Source organism: Hemitrygon akajei, chromosome 13, assembly GCF_048418815.1.
Source record: "Hemitrygon akajei chromosome 13, sHemAka1.3, whole genome shotgun sequence".
In the NCBI taxonomy this organism is placed as follows: Eukaryota; Metazoa; Chordata; class Chondrichthyes; order Myliobatiformes; family Dasyatidae; genus Hemitrygon; species Hemitrygon akajei.
In genome coordinates, this window is record NC_133136.1 from 81,068,569 (window position 1) to 81,090,747 (window position 22,179).

The 22,179-nt window shown below is 39.4% G+C and overlaps 1 protein-coding gene across 13 annotated transcripts in view; it reads left to right on the forward strand.

The window, feature by feature from the left end:
- The window catches only part of ldb2a (LIM domain binding 2a), a 508,992-nt gene that overhangs the window by 429,212 nt on the left and 57,601 nt on the right, over positions 1–22,179 (forward strand). For all 13 annotated transcript variants that reach the window (XM_073064965.1, XM_073064964.1, XM_073064961.1 and 10 more), the window contains one exon: positions 5,436–5,519. In XM_073064965.1, coding sequence (XP_072921066.1) covers positions 5,436–5,519 — 84 coding nt within the window. The remainder of the gene's footprint in view (positions 1–5,435; positions 5,520–22,179) is intronic.

Below are 22,179 nucleotides of genomic sequence, written 5' to 3' on the forward strand. Positions count from 1 at the left end.
GATTTCGATCCGTCGGTGTCTCGTTGGTGTGGCCGTTCAAGTGTGACCTCTCCTTTAGCTAAACCGTTCTTCCGTGATGAGCCCGCCACCCAGGCAAGGGAGGACACACACAAACTCTCACCGGCTTCGCTATAAAACGCTGTCACTGGATTTCTAGCGTTTCTCCTGGTGTGTCTAAGGGGTGTTCCCCAGACCCTCCTTTTATCCTCACTCACGGGGTCTCAGATGTCAAATCAGGTTGGGATGATGCAATCCCTCAACCAGACCACTCTGGTTGTCCCTGAGGGGTTTCAATGAATAGTACAGTACTCAATACACAATTCCTTCTCCAAGAGACAATAGCAGTAATCAATGGTTCCGTTCCGCTTTGTTAGGAGGCATTCCCCTACCTTGTGTATTCTGCGTTGTCTATGGCAGCTGCCTTTGCTGTGATCCTGCATCTCGCTCTCTCATTATTGACATGATGTGTATCTCTCTCATTTCCTGGGTCTCAGACCCGAAATAATAGCAATCTTGCGATTCTCAAAAAGGAGGGGGTGACTTTGCACCCTTTGGCCTCTCAGAGTTGCTCCACATTCGTAACACAGAAAAGCATCATCCTTCATCAAGGATCTGCACCTTCTGTGCCATGCTCTCTTCTCACTGGTGCCATCAGGGAGAAAGTACAGATACCTCAGGACTCACACCACCAGATTCAGGAACAGTAATTACCCCTCAGCCATCGGGCTCTTGAACCAGAGGGGATAACTTTACTTGCCCCATCACTGAACAGTTCTCACTACCTATGGACTCACTTTCAAGGACACTTCATCTCATGTTCTTGATATTTATTATTATTATTTATTTTTTTTTCTCTTTGTTTTCGCACTGTTGCCTTTTGTACATTGATTGTTTGTCCTGTTAAGGGTGGTCTTTCATTGATTCTATTGTGTTTCTTGTATGTACAATGAATTTCTGCCAGAAAATAATTCTCAGGATTGTGTATGATAACATATGTGTACATTGATAATAAATTTACTTTTAACTCTGAACCAAATTGTTCACATCAGCGTTAGCAGAAATTGGAATGAATGTTAAAACAAGCTTTAACCGGTGATTATAATCTGCACAAGTTTGTAATTTCCAGTTTAAGAAAAATGCCTAAAACTCCATTACGTAGCAGAACAGCTTTGTATGTTACGTGACAGAATTTTGTTAAAAATCTGTTAGCATTACAATGTAAGGTACATGGCTATGCCTCACTCTGTTGTCTAATTATGTCTCCTTATAATGCTTGCTTTGATGTAACTGGGAAGAAAATTGTATTTCCTCAATGAGACTTGTAAGTTTGTAAACTGGTTGCGGCTTGCATTTTGAAACAGGCCTTAACTAAAGGGTTGCAGATTACCTATGGTGCATTTTATGAGAGACCTCGCTAGGCCCACAGTCGTGAGTCCAACATGACCGTTTTCTTGGCAGGTGTATTCCTTAAGTGTTCTTCTTGAGAAAAATTTTCCAACTCTTCTGATGTCCTGAAGATCACTCTTCCAACTGACTCTCCAGTCTCTGCATTCACCTACTCTCACCCAGCCAGTGCTTCCTCTTCCTCTAATTCTCAAAATACTCCTACTTATTCCCTCCATTATCTTCACTGTCTGTCACAATATAGTCACCTACAGTGCTTGTGGGGAGGACCTATTCTAAGCAGAGTATTATTTATTTATTTGGCCATGCAGCATGGAGTAGGCCCTTTGAGCCACTCCGTCACAGCAACCCCTCAACCCAATTCACCCTAACCTAATTATGGGACAACATTCAATGACTAATTAACCTACACTGTACACCTTTGGACTGTGGGAGGAAACCGGAGCACCTGGGGAAAATTCGCGCTTTCCACGAGGAGGACATTCAGAGACTCCTTACAGAATGGCTCTGGAATTGAAGTCTGAACTCCAAAACGCCCCGTGCCACCATAGTGTCACGCTGACTGCTATGTCTTCATGGCACGCTTTGCTGCTTGGAAGGAAACCAACAGCAAGATTTGCCAGCACCACTCCAAACTCTACATCCCACAAACTACCGGTACTCACTGCTTTCTGCAGTGCCATTCTAACACACCTTTTCAACTACTTCAGTTGCTAAGTTATTGAGTCTGTGACAACTCTGTCAGCCATTGAGTTGGAGCCAGGGGAGGAGTCGTGCTTATGATATGCTTTATAACAGGCAGTCAATTGTTCGGCAATGTCAGTTCACTTAAAAAAACTGTGTCTGCATTAAGAGGAAACAGAACATAACTGAAGTCAGACCAAAGCAGAGTGATTTGTTCAGAAAATAAAAGGCCTGGAAAATAATAAACAGATTATAAGACATTCTGGACACAAGATTTGGATGAAATTCAATGTCCACGATGGGTGAACCTTGAGTGCCAGTCTACAGGGGTTTTCATTGGCTTCTATCTTAGGGGCCTTGCTTTACTTTGCACTTACTAAACTGAATAAACAAACGACTAATCCAATAACTAAACATACAATACGAATATGGTTTCAATTTTGTAAATTTTTTGGATTGAATAAATTTATCCTATCAAGTCCTATTATATCCAATTTTTTCTTCCAACCATCCAGAACTGATCAAGCTTTTCTTTTCTGAAAAATGAAGGGAATAACATGTTTTCATGATTTATTCATGGATAACTGTCTCATGTCTTTTGAACAATTGTCTAATAAATATAATTTGCCTAGATCACATTTTTTTAGATATTTACAGATTAGAAACTTTTTGAATGTTATTTTACCTACTTTTCCAATACCACATCAAACTGAAATTACAGAAAAAAATTAGGTTTAAACCCCTATCAGAAGAACTTAATTGCAATTATTTATGACCTGATTACAAAAATATGTCTAAGTACATATGATAAAATTAAGAATGAATGGGAATGAGAACTTAAGGTATCTTTATCTATAGAGAAATGGGAGAAAGTTCTCCAACTAGTTAACACTTCTTCAATGTGTGCTGGACATGCTTTAATACAATTTGAGGTGGTTCATAGGGCCCATATGTCCAAGGATGAGTTAGCTTGTTTTTATTGCCATATAAATCCTATCTGTGACAGATGTAATTCTGAGGTAGCTTCCTTGACACTTATGTTCTGGTCTTGTCCTCTTTCAGAAAAATATTGGAAAGACATTTTTGATATTATTTCAGTAGTTTTGCATATTGATTTACAACCTCATCCTATTACTACAATTTTTGGATTACCAGTGATAGACTCTAGTCATTTATCTCCTTCAGCTTGCTGTTTGATTGTATTTGTTACATTAATAGCCAGAAGATCCATTTTATTTAAATGGAAAGATTCTAATCCCACTACTACATTTCAATGATTTTCCCAAACTATAACGTGTTTAAACTTAGAAAAAATTAGGAGTGATGCTATTGACCCTTCGGTTAAATTTGAAGAAACCTGGAGACCATTTATTCAACATTTTCATATGATGTAAGCTGACCTTTTCCAAATCCTTCTCAATAATTCCAAAATTCCAGGAAGACCTTCTTAGTTGTTGCTGCTGCTGTGAGGTCTGGGACTCTGCTGGGAAGAACAGGCCCCCAGTCCTCGGGGTCACGTTTCCGATGGCCGTTGGTGGGGCCGTCTTAATATGCTTGGCAGAGGATGGTGCTGTGCCGGAGGGGATGGTCGTCGGCTCGGAGGTTCGACGGATTTGGAGTCCTTTTGATGGACTCAGTTCTCTTTCAGTGTGTGCTGCGTCTGCGAGGCTGAGTTGGGTGGCGCCTTGGAAGTCCATAGTAGGGGTACTCCCTTCTGCCGCCAGCATGGGATGGTGAGTCTGTCGGGACCCTGAGGATTTGTGGAAACTGTGGTGATTTCTTTTGAACTTACAGTCCTTTAACATCTTGGACTATTTTTACTGTGCCTATAGTCTGTTTTTTATCGATTATGCTATTGTTTGCACTGTTGTAACTATATGTTGTAATTATGTGGTTTTGTGTAGGTCTTGTAGCTTTAGTTTGTGGTCTTGTTTTTATCTGGTGGATTTGGAGCTCCTTTCTGGGGAATGCGCTAGACGGTAGTGCAATATTAATACGCAGCAGCCTCTCCGGACTCTGGATTGGGGATTGCCAAACATTATGTGGATTTTCTGGTGTAGTCTGTTTTGTGATATGCTTTTGTGATATCATTCTGGGGGAACATTGTCTGATTTTTTAACTGCATTGCATTTGTGGTTTCTAAATGACAATAAACTGAATCTGAATCTGAATAACTTTTTGGTTGTGTATAGGGGAGCGGAGTTAATGACAAATAATGATTTTAGCCGATGAAACATGGCAGCCCAGCTTTTGTTTTGTTTTGTTTTAGCTTTTTTTTTAGTTTAGGGGAACTTTTTTAAATAAAATTTTTAAATCTTTTTCATATTCAGTTATTAAGAGATCGGGAGGCTTAAATTACACATGTTACTGGGAGTCTATGTCTGTATACATTAACCGTTATTAATGTAATCCGGATCTCTTCGTGTCACTATCATTGTTATGTTTATCAACTCGAAACTTAATAAAAAAGATTGAGAAAGAAAAGATTATAAGCATAAAATCATGCTTAGATTCTCTCAACAGTGTGGTTATCAGGATTAACTAACATGGAATTTACCCAGTTGTTTGGACTCTTACTGGGAAAACATTGTTAATATTTGCAACCTTTAAGAAACTAAATTGAAAATCTGTTAGAATTGTATTTGACGGAAATAACCCAAATCGGATTTTCATTTAAGTGGTCTGTAATTTCCTACAAGAGGTGATGTGCAAAGGCTAAATATTTTTTCCTAAATCTGAAGCAGCAATGGCATTTTATCTTTGAAAGCAATTTCAAGGTTATCTTACAAAGCTAACTAATTTTAGAATTCTATGAAGTAAAAGTTGGATATTTCTATTAACTGTAGGCTTTGTGCTCACATTGGAATGAAACATATCCATTATTCTTGATCAGGCAACCTTTTGGCTTTTTGTCACTTCAGAACAATCTCATAATGGATTGAAAATGTCAGCACATTATGAAGTCAACAACTTCTATCTGTAAAAGCTTTACTCTTCAATTACCACCATTCAAGTGAATTCATAAGTAATTTATCTGGCTCCTTAAACATACCTCAAGGTGATCATAAAAGTCTACTGTTTACAAATCCATTTGATATCATTTTCCCCAGTGTTGAAGGAAGTGTGGTAAATTCATTGTGAGTCAATGAACATTATAGTTCACAAGATTCATGTAATTCATAAAATTATTAGAAGCTTCACAATTTGTCTTTGAGAATAACGGAATTCTATTAGATACCTCTTCAGAATTAGTTTCTTATCTTTGCAGAGAAGAATTTCTCTGAACAGTTCCAAACTTGTTTTTATTCTATCAGATATGTTATTTTCTAACTTTATATTTTTTTCAGGCACAAGACCCTCAAGTGCTGGAACAATTGTCCAAAAACATCACTCGTATGGGGCTGACTAATTTCACCCTCAACTACCTCAGGGTAAGATCAGTAAATGTTTAGTTCATTTGAGAAATAACAGGGAAAAAAATAATTTTCAGAATCAAATTTGAGTTTCAGCCTGCTTATCTTCATTTGATAGACAAGTAAAGGTAAGTCATCAACTTACAAGCGAAGAGATTCTGAAGTACATATATTATCACTGACGTACGTTGTGAAATTTGTTGCATTGTGTCAGTAGTGCAGTGCAATACATAAAAATTACTATAAGGTACCATAGGAATATAGCAAAATCAAACAGGCAAAGAGAGAGCAAAATACTGAGGTAATATTTATAGATTCATGGACCATTCAGAAATCTGATGGTGGAGGGGGAAAATGTTGAGTGTGTGCCTTTAGGCTCGTGTACCTGCACCCTGATGGTAATAATGAGAAGAGGCCATGTCCTGGTTAGTGAGGGTCCTTCATGATGGATGCTGCCTTCTTGAGGCATCTCCTTTTGAAAATGTCCTTGATGGTGGGAATGCTTGTGCCCATAATGGAGCTGGTTGAGTTTACAACCCTCTGCAGTTTTTTCTGATCCAGTGACTTGGCTCCTCCATACCAGCTGGTAATGCAACCAGTTGGAATGCTCGCCACAGTTTATCTGTAGAAATTTGCTACTGTTTGGTGACATACCAAATATCTTCAAACTCCTTATGAATTACAGCTGCTGGTGTTCCTTCTTCATTGTTACATCAAAATGTTGGGTCCAGGATAATTTTCAAGAGATGTTCACAACTAGGAACTTGAAGCTGCTCACTATTTCCATTGCTGACCACTTTATGAGAATTGCTGTGTTTTCTCTTGATTTCCCCTTCCTGAAGTCTACAATCAATTCATTGGTCATACTGACATTGAGCGCAAGGCTGAGTGCATTGAATATGGAACTTACAAGAAGTATGCATAAATGGGTGGAGGAAATCACAATTGTTTAACAATAAATTCAGCATTTACTTAAACTCTTTTCATGCACTGCATTTGTAGTTCTAATATCCTACAATAATGTAGTCCAGATTATTAAATTGTATAGAGTATGATTTTTATAAAAAGTATCTGTTGAAAGAATGATTACAATTAACAACACCTTCGTTTGTATTGCACTTTTAATGGAGTCAATTATTTGTTTTTTTTTGTTGTGTTCAGATTAATATTGTTTTAACATTGCATTAAATGAGTGAGTTTATGTGGACCTGCTGTACGTTACAATTCATTATGAATTGCTCATCATAAATGGTGATTTCATTTTTGATAATTGGTCTGCATAATAAAATATGACCATATATAAATTGATTGAAAAGATAAATTACACTAGAAAGTGTTCTTGAAATAGCAAAGATTTTGGAGCAGATTTTACCTATTCTTGACCTCCAAAACTAGTCCCAAAAAAAATGAGAAAATCTGTAGATGCTGGAAATCCAAGTAATACACACAAAATGCTGGAGGAACCTTGCAGGCCAGGCAGTCGAAGCTTTTTTCTCTCTCTCCGGTCTTGCTAAAGGGTCTCGGCCCGAAACATCGACTGTATACTCTTTTCCATAGATGCTGCCTGCCCTGCTGAGTTCCTCCAGCATTTTGTGTGTGTTACTAGTCAAAATGAAAATGGTATTATGGGCCACTGGATGGACACTAGCATCTGAAAACAGCACTGAAGTTGCTCTTTGTGCCTCATTGATTGCCAAACATTTACCACTGGTAGGAATTAGATGGTGAAGGTAAGGGGTTCTGGCTAATTTCCTTCCTTTTGTTGCCTTTATGCATACCTTCCCCATCTAAGTCCAGACAAGCATTATGAGGAGACAAAGTAAGCCCTTTCCTTTGTCCCCAGAAATTTAACAACATTGATGTAGTTTTGCTCTGAGCATTTTACAAATTAAGAAGAAATGGACTCCACATGCACTTCTTGCTGGTTCATTCTCCTTCTATTTCTACACAGGTGACTATATTTGATGGTGGTGGGCACCTCTTGTTTCTAGTATTTTCTCTCAGGAGCATGCCCTGCATCTTAATTCACATCACTGTTGCAAATGCCTGTGATTGTGGTAATCACTGGAAATCTCTCCCCAATGTGGTGACTAAATTCTTAGCTAGAGGTAATTTTCTTCTAATATCTACTCACCGTAGCTGCATTAACCTTAGCAAGTAATTGCAGAAAAATAGGTATATCTTACCAGAAAATAATTAGGTATCTACGAGAAGATAATTAGCTTCATTTGAAGTTTCCATGTGAAACTGGTGGGATCTTTGACTAAATGTTGATATGAAATCAGTCTGCCAGGATTTATTGCTAGGATATCTACTGCTATTTCAGTATATCTAAAGAGAGGGAGAGAGAGAGTGATTAGCTTTATTTGTCATATGTACAATGAAACATCAAAAATCTTCAATGGTAATTCAATCTTTTTACAGTATTGGTTTTCTTTGTCCATAGCATTATTCTTAAGCCTTTGTGCCAATTATTTGGTGTTTTATTTTTGTCCCCTTCCCAGTACCATTACCTAAAGGTTTCCCAAATGGGAATTCCCCTCTCTGAGGTGCTTGAAGCATGGAATCTATAGATGGATCCAAGGCAGGTTAAGCTGCACAAGAGTTTATCTGTGTCCTCCAGTCAGTGTGCTAACGCACGTCAGCAGGTAAATGCTGAACATGATTTACACTGATAAATAATCTGGCTCTTTAAGGCCCCTCTTCTTGAAGAAGGATGTGATTTTACGCCCAGGGCACGTGATTGCTAAATGACCATCCTCAGAAGTACCACAGTCAGTTCCACTTTGAATATCTCTACTTAAGATAGAAGCATCAACTTGCAGCTCACTCAGCTTGACTGCATTCAAGATTTTGTCACCACATCTGCAGTTTCTGGCACCTTCTAGTTATATTTAAAATAAATTTTTGGGTGAACATGAATTGATGTTTGCAGAAGGGAATTCTGAATTTATACTACTCTGCACATAGAAGTGTTCCCTCATTTCTCTCTCAAAGGACCTGGGTTTAATTTTTAAACCATGTTTCCTAGTCCCAGACTACCAAGCGGTTGAAATGTCTTTCTCCCCCATTTGTACCCTTTATTATCCTCAAAACTTTAATCGCTTTGCTTCTGAACCTACTACACCCTAGGGGATACAATCACTGAATATTCTTCCCTTGTGATTTCACCCTTGGAGACCACATGTCATGTTGATAAATGTACTCTGTTTGCACTACAAGTCCATTATATCCTTCCTTGAATGATGTGCCCAGACCTGCGCAAAGTACTTCAGGTGTGATGTAACCAGGTTTGGTAAGGTTATATCATCTGTTTTAACCCCTTTATATTCCATTCCCCTAATTATAAATATTTGTATTTATGTATCAGCATCCTATTAGCTTTTTTAATTATTTGGATACCTGGCCATGATAATTTAATTGTATATATCTCCAACTATGTTTGGTCCTCCATACTTCTATCTTTGCACCATTTAAAAAATTAATTTCTTTTTTCCTTTTTTGACCCAAAAAGGGTGATCAGGTGGGGGAGCCCAGAATAAGGGGCATAGTAAATTTGAACACATTTGGGGGTCATACTTGATGGAAAACCTTCACACAAATGTTAGTTGAAATAATATGGTTGTCTTCCTGACACTCAGTCAACCAAAGAATTTTAAATCTTGGATATAAGCAAAGGTTTCAGGGCAGGCTGATAAACCTTAGTAACCAAGGAGCTGATTTTCTTTCTGTGCCTGCATTGATTGTGCAGTGTAGTAGTGGAGTATAATGACCATATTTCGACTACGTTAGCAGACACAATTGAAGGTGTATTTCTACCAAAGAATGTAGAAGTAGGTTCAAAAGGTGGGTTACTTCTTTCCCCTGTGCCATGTCAGTAGGAATATCCACAGCAATTATATCATGCCTAAAACAGAGCTCCTTCTCCCTGCTGCAGTTTCGAACCAAAGCTGTTGGTAACATTCACTATTCTTGCAGCCCCCCCATTTCCAGTCACTGCTATTGTTTGCACATTTATGTCTTCATTATATATTTTTAACCTTTGATTTTTCCCCTCACTGCTTAATCCCACAATTTGTAGCAGTAGATAGCTATCCAAACCTTACCAAAAGTGTTGTCCCCCTAATCTATCACTCATCCTTAATTCCCTTTAAATACTCATCGTTAGAGTTGCCTATTTTCCCATTGCAATGCAAATCATCCCTCTCTATTTTCTTCTGTCTAAAACCTAACATTTGTTATTTCCAGTCTAGGCTGCTCAAAGTTAGATAATTTAAATTAAGTGGGAAAGAACAAAAGTCGCACTGATCTATGTGGAAGTACAGACTTGCCTTTCAAGGACTCATTTTTGTAAAACCACTCTCCTGATCCAAAGGATTGAAGCCTCAAACAGTGGCAGGCTTTTGAGAAACCTAATATTCTCACATGGGAGGAAGAAAGCAAAACAAGGCTCACCACAAAACTTTCACAGCCAACTATACTATATCTTCTGATCTTCAAATTAGTTCAAAATACTTTAAATATTAGAATGTATTTTTTTTAGAAAAAAAATCAAAAATTTAGAAGATGGGGATAAGCCACAGGCATCAGTGCTCAGATGAACAGTCCCCTCATTTCACCAGGCTTGCCTGGTTCCCTCATGGTTGATAAACCACGGTGAAAGAAACTCCATATGTGGGAATCTCTGTCCCCATGTAGAGGATATTCAAGGATGGAGCTATTATGGAGAAAATATGGAAGAGATTGGGGTTACACATGCATTATCTAACTTCTGATAAAGAGGCACTGTAGTAATATTTTCTTTTTGCATCCCCTCCAGTTACAGTCAAATTAAGACAACTCACTGGATGTTTAGTTGAAAGATGTTTTTGGTAATTCTGGAAATATTCCAAAACTAAACTATTATAAAAAACTGCTTGAGGAACTCAGCAGGTCAAGCAACATCAGTAGAGGCAAAAGAATGGTCAGCATTTTGGCTCAAGATCTTACATCATGACAGAAGGAAGATAACCAGCAAATAAAAGTGAGGGAGAAGTGTGAGACAGACTGGGAAGCGAAACCCCCATATGAGGGGAGAGAATGATGAGCAGATGGGGCCAGGTGGGAGAAGTGGTGTCTGTTGAGACAGAAGCTGGGAGGTGATAGGTAAAAATGGGTAAGGAAGGGATAATGGCTGGTTGGAACCAGATTGGGAGGGGTAGAGGATGTTACCTAAATCATCCTCCACTCCAACCTTGTCCCATCTGCCTCTGACCCATTTACCTATCCACTTTATTCATCTTTTCCATTCCCTCACCCTCTCTCCTTCTCCACCTAGTTCCATCTGCCTAAAGTGCCCAGCAGTTTGTTTAGATGAACATTGTCCTCTACAAAGTTGGCAACAAAATTTTCCATTAAAGTATGTTGCTATTTATTTTAAACAGATTTAAACCTTCAATGATAAACCTTCAACAAGACAATCAGCCAATTTCCATAGATCAGTACAGCATGGTACAGGTACATCAGCCGAGGGTATGCCAATCTTTTAACTTACTCCAAGATTAATCCAATGTTTTCCTTTCATATAGCCCTCAATTTCTTTTCATCCATGTGTCTATCTAAGAGTCTCTTAACTGTCCCTAATGTATTTGGCACTCTGTCCCATGTAGCTACCTCTCTCTGTAGAAAACCTGCCTCTGACATCTCCTCTATTTTCCTCCAATCCCTTTAAAATTATGCCTTCTCATATTAGCCACTTCTGCCTGGGACAAAGGCTCTGGTTGTCCACTCTTTTCAGTTTTGCAATTCTAGCAAAAGGCAGCATACAGAGATTTGGCACTGCAGTATTTCCCTTTGTGCAGTGGAACAGTGATTCAATGTAATTTGACACCTGAATAACTTTTAAAAATCAGTTTCACCAGTATGGCAAGGAAATATCATCAAATTCCTTTGAGTATTAGGGAAATTGTCCACCTTGTTAATGTTGCTTTCACTGATTTTACTAGTCAAATATTGCATTTATTCTTCAAAGGCAAATTGCGTTTAATTGCACCTTCAATGTGTCAAAATCTCCATAAACGCAGCACAGAGTCAAAAGCAGAGTCTATTAATAACAATGTTGTGGGGTGGAGTGGGGGATGGACGGAGATGGATGGTTACCAAGATTTTTACAACTGAAGTAGGTTTTAATGAGGATAGAGGAGTTAAGAAGACAATTCCATAGAACAGGGTTGGAAATTGTATCTGTAGTCCTCACAGATACATTTTCCAAACCTATTCTCGTATCTCATATATCTCATCAAAATTATATATTTAAGTGTTGACCTAGGTCATAATTGCTGCAAGAATTCTCCACTTTTCCACCTACCACCACACAGTAAATTCATTACATCCTTCACTTACCCGTTGAAAACCATGAGTGGATATTTGTTCACGCACAATTACAGGTTCATTAGTTTTGTATAAAAAATCAGTGTTTGCAGTATGTCACAAAAAATAGCTAAACAATATGAGACAGTTTACAAATGGCAAAGTACTAACAAAAACGGCACTCATTGTTTTGATAAAGAAAACATTTTCCCTACATAGTAATGAAGGTTTTGTGAATGCTAATTTCTCAAAATCAAACTGTCATGCATTGTTCTTGTTGTGCTTTACGTGGCCTCTATTTTGAATGAACTCTAGAATTTAAAAATCTATGTTACTTTAGTTAGTTTCCTTAAGGTAATCTTATGATCAACACCTACAACTCAGTCATTTAATTTGACCACACACACACAATTGACATCAATGCATGTTGTTTTCTATCCTGTTCTTAATCAGATTATCATCCCACTTCCTTCTAAGGGCTTTGAACAGAGTATTTTGTTTAGTGGGAAAGTGTTCCACTGGTGTGTGAAGAGAAAAAAGTTTTAATCGTGAGGCTCATGATACTTACCAATTCTGAAGGTTTATCTATTGTATTCACATCTCCTGGGGGAATTAAGTAAATAAATTCGTTATAGCTGAAGGCAGTGTAACCTATACACGATATGTATAGAGTAAGTTGGTTCAGTGAGGTAAATGACTTTTTCTTATTTTATATTTCTTTAAATTTCTGTCAACAATTTGAGGATTAGGATATCTTATATTAATTTAAAATGCTTCACACACTATTGAGTCGCTTAGAAAATAGTATGGACATTCCATGTACTCATCAATCAGTGATGTAAAGCATGTTCTCTCTGAGGTCAGAAGACCGTGAAAGAGTTTTGGTATTCATGTCATTGTCACTGGCTTGACATTATCACCAGTGAGTCTTATTTAGATTTATTTTAAAAATATGTAACAGTTAATAGATGTGGATGTCCAGTTCATCGCACTTGTACTGTTAAAATTGTTATCATGGTGCTTAATTGCACAGATGAATGCTGCCAGGAAGCTATTGGACAAATGCCAGTAGGTGCCAGTTGGTGGTTATCCAAAGCTTGTTCTTAATGCATTTGTTAAAGTATTTGAAACATGTACCTTTGGTGCATGATGTCAGTTCTTTCATATGAAGGGTCATTTTTTTATATGACATAAAAAGGGCAGTGGGTAAAGTTAATAGGCAGCTCATTTGATGCTGTCACAAAAAAAAAGCAAGAACCATTTTGATGATAAGGTGTTATTTCTATGTGAAGCCACATTGCACAGACATATCCAGTGCTAACTGACAGATAGCTGATTATCAAATTGGCAATTCATCCAATGATCCACTCACTCACTGCTCTTAAAAGATGAGAGTCAAAGTGGGACTGTGGAATAATTAAGAGGCATAATCATTGTCCTTTTTAGCCCTAAGATATCCCTCACTACTCGTAAATTAACTTGTTTCTGACTACCTCTCCGGCATTCTGCATTGCTTCATTGAGAGATGAGATTTGCATTCTGATCCTACTCTATCCAAAATGACAGTAATGGAGAGGCAGCTGTGAAATTTCCTCCTGTCACAGTTTTAGTAACAACAGTAAACTATTTCTGTTAAATAAAATGGCTATGCAGAAGTGACCTGGATTTTTTTTAATCTACTTGATCTTTAGTGAGAAGGTCTAAAAACATCCCCAAAGGTGAAGAAGAGTCAGTTCACAGAAAGGTTGTCTGTCTTCTTATTTGCTTGTTACATATTCTTCCTTGATAAGCTATAAGGAAGAAACTTGTTTTTGAGGAAGCATTTTCTACTCAAACATACTGTAGATTTACATGAAGATATTTCCATGACCTCAGTAAATATTCTTTGTTTCCAATCAGCCTTTTAATGGTTCTTGAGTTTTGACAGACTTCTTGAGGATCATTACAAATGTTGAACTGCAAGACAATTAATTGTTAAAATCTTATCAAATTCTACCAGCACTCAGTTACACTGCAAGTGAAAAGTGCAAGTTTTGGGATCAGTATTGAAAAAGTACATCTTACAGTTCTGTACGTTCTAGTCACTACTCAGATTTCATATCATGTTCAATGATGTTGTCATCATGACTCTATTTTACATTGTTTCAATCCTTCAATGAATTTTTAGCATAAACCTCAATAGATCAACAGCAATTTAAAGAAATACAAAATCAGTAAAAGCAACTTTGTCACATATTTCTTATAGAGCTTCAGAAGGCTCTGCATGTGCAACATTTATTTAATAACATAAACGCAAGAGATTCTGTAGATGTTGGAAATCCAGAGCAAGACAAACAAAATGCAGGAGGAATTCAGCATTTAGGCAGGATCTGTGGAATGGAATAAACAGTTCATGTTTCAGGCCAAGACCCTTCAAAAGGACTAGAAAGGAAGGAGGAAGATGCCAGAATAATAAGGTGGGAGGGGGGGAGGATTAGGAGAACAAGCTAGAAAGTGATAAGTGAAGCCAGTTGGGTGGAAGAGGGAGGATGAAGTGAGAAGCTGGGTTGTGATAGGTGGAAAGAGTAAAAGGAAAGAAGAAGGAATTTGATAGGAGGGGAGAGAGGTCCATGAGAGAAAGAGAAGGGGAGATGCCCCAGGTGGAGGTAATAGGCAGGCAAGGAGAAATAGTCAGAGTGGACACAGAGTGGGGAATGGAAGAAGAGGGAAGGGGGAGGGGGAGAAATTACCAGAAGTTAGAGAAATTGATGTTCACGCCATCAGGTTGAAGACTACACAAATGAAATATGATGAATTGTTCCTCCAACCTGAGAGTGGCCTCATCATAGCAGTAGAGGATGCCATGTCAAAATGAAAATGGGGATTGGAACTAAAATGGTTGGCCACAAGAAAATCCTGCTTGTTGCATATTTACAAAGGTGCTTGACAAAGTGATATCCTAAGTTATGTCGCGTCTCCCCGACGTAGATGAGGCCACGTCGGGAGCAGCAGATACAGTAGACAACCCAAGCAGATTTGTAAGTGTTGCTGTACCTAGAAGGGCTGTTTGGGGCCTTGAATGGAGGTGAGAGAGGAGGTGAATAGGCAGGTGTAGGACTTCTTCCACTTGCAGAGATAAGTGCCAGGAAGGAGATTAGTGGGGAGCGAAGAATGGACAAGGAAATTGTGGTATGCTATTACTATTCAAAATAGGTACTTTTGCATAGCCTCTGAAGTATGATGAACAGTTATTAGCTAATTACAAGAACACCTTCATACATTTGAACTAACTATTTTATATTCTATGTAAGTGACAAATCTTAAAATCCAATCCCCTTTTGATAGGATGACATTATGAAGAGTTTATTAAATTTAGATTTAAAGCAGTATCTAATATTTCCAGTTCATTGCTGCTGCAGCCATTAGAGTACAGTGAGGGACATGAGGACAAGTTATTCAGTTCCTTTAGCCAGTTCTGTCAGCAGGACCCGGCTTCAAAACTTATGCATGTTAACACACATTTCTTGGAAAGTACACAAATGTGGTGATTATTGGTGGTATAGACTGGGAACTGAGCTCTTGACCTCAAAAAATGAATACTAAGACATAGTTTGGTTGAGCTAGGACGTGAAGCATTACTGACAGAAACCTATGTGAATTCAAATTAGCTTTACAAGGAAAATCAAAAATTGAAAAAATCAAATGGGTTATTTCCAATTAGCATTTCTGCAATATCAGTATCTTACATATTCTGTGGATCAAATTACTGTAGTTGCATGTGGATAATTAAGCAATCCCATGACCAGTAAACAGATGAAAGATCTATAACCTTGCCACATCTGATCCAGGAAGTGTTGGGTATCCAGGAAGCTAACATGAACAGGCTGTATAAATGTTTTCATTCTCAAACTAGCAAAAGGAAAGAATCTTCAGCCAGTTGTGCCAGACGGATATGTCTTAGTCATCTGCTGCCTATGATCTTATGAAAGTTGTCGTTAACTGCTGAGTTTCAGCATGTAATGTCAAGCAGAGATTGAATCGCCACAATAGGTCAATGGCAGATGCAATCTCAGTGGTTCTTCACACGGCTTTACCCACCTGGACAACACAAACACCTATATCAGGATGCCTTCTTCTACTACATAGTGCTTTCCCCTTACATTCCTTCTTCACCTCTCCTGCCTATCACCTCCCCCACCCCTTGATCTTTCCTCTGATTGGTTTTTCACCTGGCACCTTCCACCCTCCCCCCACCTTCTTTATAGGGCCCCTCCTTCTTCAGTCTTGACGAAGGGTCTCAGCCCAAAATGTTGACTACTCATTTCAGCGGATGCTGCCCAACCTGCTGAGTTCCTCCAGCGTGTTTGTACGTGTTGATTTGACCACAGCATCTGCAGTGTACTTTGTGTTTATATCAGGATGCTGTTCATCGACTATAGCTCAGTATTTATTACCATCATTCCCACAATCTTCATTGAGAATTTGCAGAACCTGGGCCTCTATACTTCCCTCTGCAATTGGATCCTCGACTTCCTAACTGGAAGACCACAATCTGTGTGGATTGGTGATAACATCTCCTTCTCACTGACGATCAATGCTGGTGCACCTCAGGGGTGTGTTCTTAGCCCACTGCTCTACTCTATATACCCATGACTGTGTGGTTAGGCATAGCTCAAATACCATCTCTAAATTTGCTGACGATACAAGCATTGTTGGTAGAATCTCAGGTGATGACGAGAGGGCATACAGGAGTGGTACACAACTAGTGAAGTGGTGTCGCAGCAACAAACTGGCACTCAATGTCAGTAAGACAAAAGAGTTGATTGTGGACTTCTGGAAGGATTAGATGAAGGAACACATATAATCCTAATAGAGGGATCAAAAATGGAGAGAGTGAGCAGTTTCAAGTTCCTAGGTGTCAAGATCTCTGAGGATCTAACCTGGTCCCAACATATCAATGCAGTTATAAAGAAGGCAAGACAGCGACTATACTTCATTCGGAATTTGAAGAGATTTAGTATGTCAACAACTACTCAAAAACTTCTATAGATGTACCGTGGAGAGCATTCTTACAGGCTGCATCACTGTCTAGTATGGCGGGGGGGGGGGGAGGTGCCATTGCACAGGACTAAAAGAAGCTGCAGAGGGTTGTAAATTTAGTTGGCTTCATCTTGGGTACTAGCCTACAAAGTACCCAGAATATCTTCAAGGAGCAGTGTCTCAGAAAGGCAGTGTCCATTATTAAGGACCACCAGCACCCAGGCCATGCCCTTTTCTCACTGTTGCCATTGGGTTGGAGGTACAGAAGCCTGAAGGCACATACTCAGCGATTCAGGAACAGCTTCTTTCCCTCTGCCATCCGATTCCTAAATCTTTGGACTCTACCTCACTTTTTTAACATAGAGTATTTCTGTTTTTGCACAATTTTTAATCTATTCAATATATGTATACTGTAATTGATTTATTTATTAATTTATTATTATTTTATTTTGTGTTTTTTTCTATATTATGTATTGCATTGAACTGCTGCTGTTACGTTTACAAATTTCATGTCACATGCCAATGATAATAAACCTGATTCTGAATCTGTTGGAGGAACAAAGGCAATAGCCTCCAGTTTTTGTGAAGACTAGGATCAATGTGTTGTAACAAAACTACAGAGATTGTATTTACCCAACAGCACAAATTTGATCATATACTTCTTGTTCACAGAACTGAATAAATATAACCCATGCATTTATTGTCCCACTAATCTAATAGATAGATAGATAGATAGATAGATAGATAGATACTTTATTCATCCCCATGGGGAAATTCAACTTTTTTCCAATGTCCCATACACTTGTTGTAGCAAAACTAATTACATACAATACTTAACTCAGTAAAGAATATGATATGCATCTAAATCACTATCTCAAAAAGCATTAATAATAGCTTTTAAAAAGTTCTTAAGTCCTGGCGGTAGAATTGTAAAGCCTAATGGCATTGGGAAGTATTGACCTCTTCATCCTGTCTGAGGAGCATTGCATCGATAGTAACCTGTCGCTGAAACTGCTTCTCTGTCTCTGGATGGTGCTATGTAGAGGATGTTCAGAGTTATCCATAATTGACCGTAGCCTACTCAGCGCCCTTCGCTCAGCTACCGATGTTAAACTCTCCAGTACTTTGCCCACGACAGAGCCCGCCTTCCTTACCAGCTTATTAAGACGTGAGGCGTCCCTCTTCTTAATGCTTCCTCCCCAACACGCCACCACAAAGAAGAGGGCGCTCTCCACAACTGACCTATAGAACATCTTCAGCATCTCACTACAGACATTGAATGACGCCAACCTTCTTAGGAAGTACAGTCATCAGAAAATTAATGCAAAATACACTCAATAGGCAGCAAGCTGCATCACTCTGTCCTACCTGCCATAATGTTGCCTCTTTGATGCTACATTTTAATAACCTATTCATCAATGATTTGGATCCCCAAAACACAGTCAGCTCCAGGTGTCAATATAGCCTTGGTCCAGACAAGGACAAAAGAGCTGATTTCTATTAGTGTGATCAGGTGAAAATGAAATCAAGGCAGCACATGAACAAAAATGACACACTAATAAGATCAGACTTCAGACGGAAATCTGGTACTTGGAGTCATACCCAGAGAAAAGGAAGATAGTTGCATTTGCTGGTGAAAAATTATCTCAGCCCCAGGCCACATATGTAACTCTTCAGGTTATAGTAAGACTCAGTCCTTTTCAGCTTCTTGATCATTGATATTGTCTTCAGGTCAGAAATGAGCTATTTGCTGACGATTACACAACACTGAATCACTGTTCTTAGGTACAAATGGTTTATGCCTGTCTGGGCGGATTAGTGGGAAGTAATCGTCATACCACATAAAGCTCTAATCATTTCCTCAAAAGAGAGTCTTGTTCCCCTGATATTTAAAGCCTAACCAACATTTGATAACCGATATGGTGGTTGTAAGGGTGAGGGGAGTAGGGAATGGTAGGGTGGCATTGAACACCGTCGGTTAGACAACCACTCAAGTTTTAAGGCAACAGAATAAGAGCAGTATACAAAATACTTGTGGGGGAAGTCAGGTTTACAGTCCATGCAATAAACAGTATTACATGTCCTACAGAATTAAATGCTGGTCATTTTGAAGAGCTCGGGTAAAATATCATACCAGACAGAAACAATTTGTGTTTGTATAGGACATTCACTTAAAATATACTTAAATGTTCTATATATATGTGTGTGTGTGTGTGTGTGTGTGTGTGTGTGTGTGTGTGTGTGTGTGTGTGTGTGTGTGTGTGTGTGTGTGTGTGTGTGTGTGTGTGTGTGTGTGTGTGTGTGTGTGTGTGTGTGTGTGTGTGTGTGTCTGTAAAATTATTAAATAAGTAAGAGCGTAAGACCATAAAAGCTAGCAGCAGAATTAGACCATTCGACCAACCATGGTTGACCCATCATCCCTCCCAATCCCATTCTCTTGCCTTCTCCCTGTAACCATTGACACCCCGGGATATCAAGAACCTATCAATCCCTGACTTATATATATCCAATGACCTGGCCTGCAATGAATTCCACAGATTCAGCCACTCCCAGGATAAAGAAAAACTTCCTCATCTCTGTTCTAAATGGACATCTCAAATATTCTAAGGCTGTGCCCACTGGTCCTAGACTCCACCGCTATAGGAGACGTCCTCAGAATGCTGGAGGAACTCAGCAGGCCAGGCAGCATCGATGAAAAAGAGGACAGTTGACGTTTCGGGCTGAGACCCTTTGGCAGGACTGGAGAAAAAAAGCTGAGGAGTAGATTTAAAAGGTGGGGAGAGGGGAGAGAGAAACACAAGATGATAGATGAAACCTAAAGGGGAGGAGTGAAGTAAAGAGCTGAGAAGTTGATTGGTGAAAGAGATACAGGGCTGGAGAAGGGGGAATCTGATAGAAGAGGACAGAAGGCCATGGAAGGAAGTACAAGGGGGAGGAGCACCAGAGGGAGGTTGATGGGTGGGCAAGGAGATAAGGTGAGAGAGGGAAAAGGGGATGGGGAATGGCGACAGGTGGGCATTACTGGAAGTTTTAGAAATTGACGCACATGCCATCAGGTTGGAGGCTACCCAGACTGAAAATAGCATGTTGTTCCTCCAACCTAAGGTGGCTTCATCACGGCAGTGGAAGAGGCCATGGATGGACATATCAGAATGGGAATGGGAAGTAAAATTAAAATGGATGAACACTGGGAAATCCCGCTTTTTCTGGCAGATGGACCATAGGTGCTTGGTAAAGCGAACTCCCAATCTATATCAAGTCTCACCGATATGCAGGAAGCCACACCAGGTGCAGTGGATACAGTATATGACCCCAACAGACTCACAGGTGAAGTGTCACCTCACCTGGAAGGACTGTTTGGGTCTCTGAGGGCAAGAGGAACCCTATCCCTGGTAGGGTATGGGGGGGAGGGAAGAGGAACCCCATGCCTGCTAGCCATCCTCCGCATCCTCACCTACCATCCCACCAACCTCCGCGTCAAGCAGGTAGTTCTCTGCAACTTCCGCCATCTCCAACGGGATTCCACCACCAAATATATCTTTCCCTCCCCCCACTTACTGATTTCAGCAGGAATCGCTCCCTACATGACTCCCTTGTCCATTCGTCCCTCCCCATTGATCTCCCTCCTGGCAAATATCCTTGCAAGCAGAACAAGTGCTACACCTGCCCCTACACCTCCTCCCTCATTACCACTCAGGCCCAAATAGTCCTTCCAGGTGAGGCAACACTTCACCTGTGAGTCTGTTGGGGTCATATGCTGTGTCTAGTGCTCCCGGTGTGGACTCATGTATGTCGGTGTGACCCGATGTAGATTAGGAGTCCGCTCCGCTCTGTCTGCCAGAAAAAGCAGGATCTCCCAGTGGCCACCTATTTTAATTCCACTTCCCATTCCCATTCTGATAAGTCTATCCATGGACTCCTTCACTGTCATGATGAGGCGACACTTAGGTTGGAGGAACAACATCTTATATTCTGCCTGGGTAGCTTCCAACCTGATGGCATGATCATCAATTTCTCGAAGTTCTGATAATTCCCCCCCCCCCCCCCATAGTGTGAGGTTGGGCTATGAAGAGTGTGGTAGAACAGAGGGATCTGGAATTACAGGTCCATAACTAATTGAAAGTGGTGTCACAGGTAGATTGGGTCATTAAGAAAGCTTTTGGTGCATTGGCCTTCATGAATGGACATATTTAATACAGGAGTTGGGACATAATGTTGAAGTTGTATAATATGTTGGTGAGGCATAATTTGGAGTATTGTGTTCAGTTTTGGCCATCTACCTACAGATGGAAAGAGTGCAGAGAAAATTTACAGGGCTTTTGCCAGGACTTGAGGACCTGAGTTATAGGGAAAGGTTGAATAAGTTCAGACTTTATTTCCTAAAACGTAGAAGATTGAGGAGAGATTTGAAAGAGGCATACAAAATTTTGAGGTGTATGGATAGAGTAAATGCAAGCAGGCTTTTTGCACTGAGGTTGGGTGACACTACAACTAAAGGTCATGGGTTAAGGATAACAGCTGAAATGTTTAAAGGGAATATGAGGAGGACATTTTCATTCAGAGGATGGTGAGAGTGCTCACTCAGGCTGATTATTGCTCGCCATTTATAGTAATAACTGAAAATTGGTTCCCGTTTATGTCAAGAAGCTGAACAAAGCTGGTTGGAAATTAACTTACTGAAAGTCGACTCTTTGATCTTTGCAAGTGTCAGCTGCTACATTAAAAAGCTGCGTGTACAGGCCCCAGGGCCTGGGATAGTTTATATCCATCACAATAATTAAAATACCGTAGTGGTTGGTGTAATAATTGTAGTCAAAGAGATATACTTACTGTTGCACAGAGAAAATGTCTCTGAAAATATTCGGTTCACATTACCACACTTCAAAGGATTCAAGAATATTTAAAGCTTTGTTTGAGAAAAGTCTGTTTAATGTGTACAACTATGAATGTTTAAATAATAAAGTGATTCAGAAATGGATACATTATAAAGTTTCATCTTTGATATGTCCCTTGGGAACAGAGAATTTGTACTGCTTAAAGGAACATGTTCAAACATATTTAGAGAGCTTACAGATTTGAAAAGCAGCACCTTTTACAAAATCTTATTAATCACCTGTGATATCATCTATTTATATTCCTTCTTCAAGAGTTTTGTACTTTATAGTAATAGTAGTGAATTTTTATTGTGGTGAATTACAACAGGAAATAGATTATTAGTTTAACTATAAGAAGCAGACAGAAAACTATTCAGGACAGATTTTATTGGCATTCCAACCACGGCTTGAACATCCACTGTCCAAGTGTCATGAAG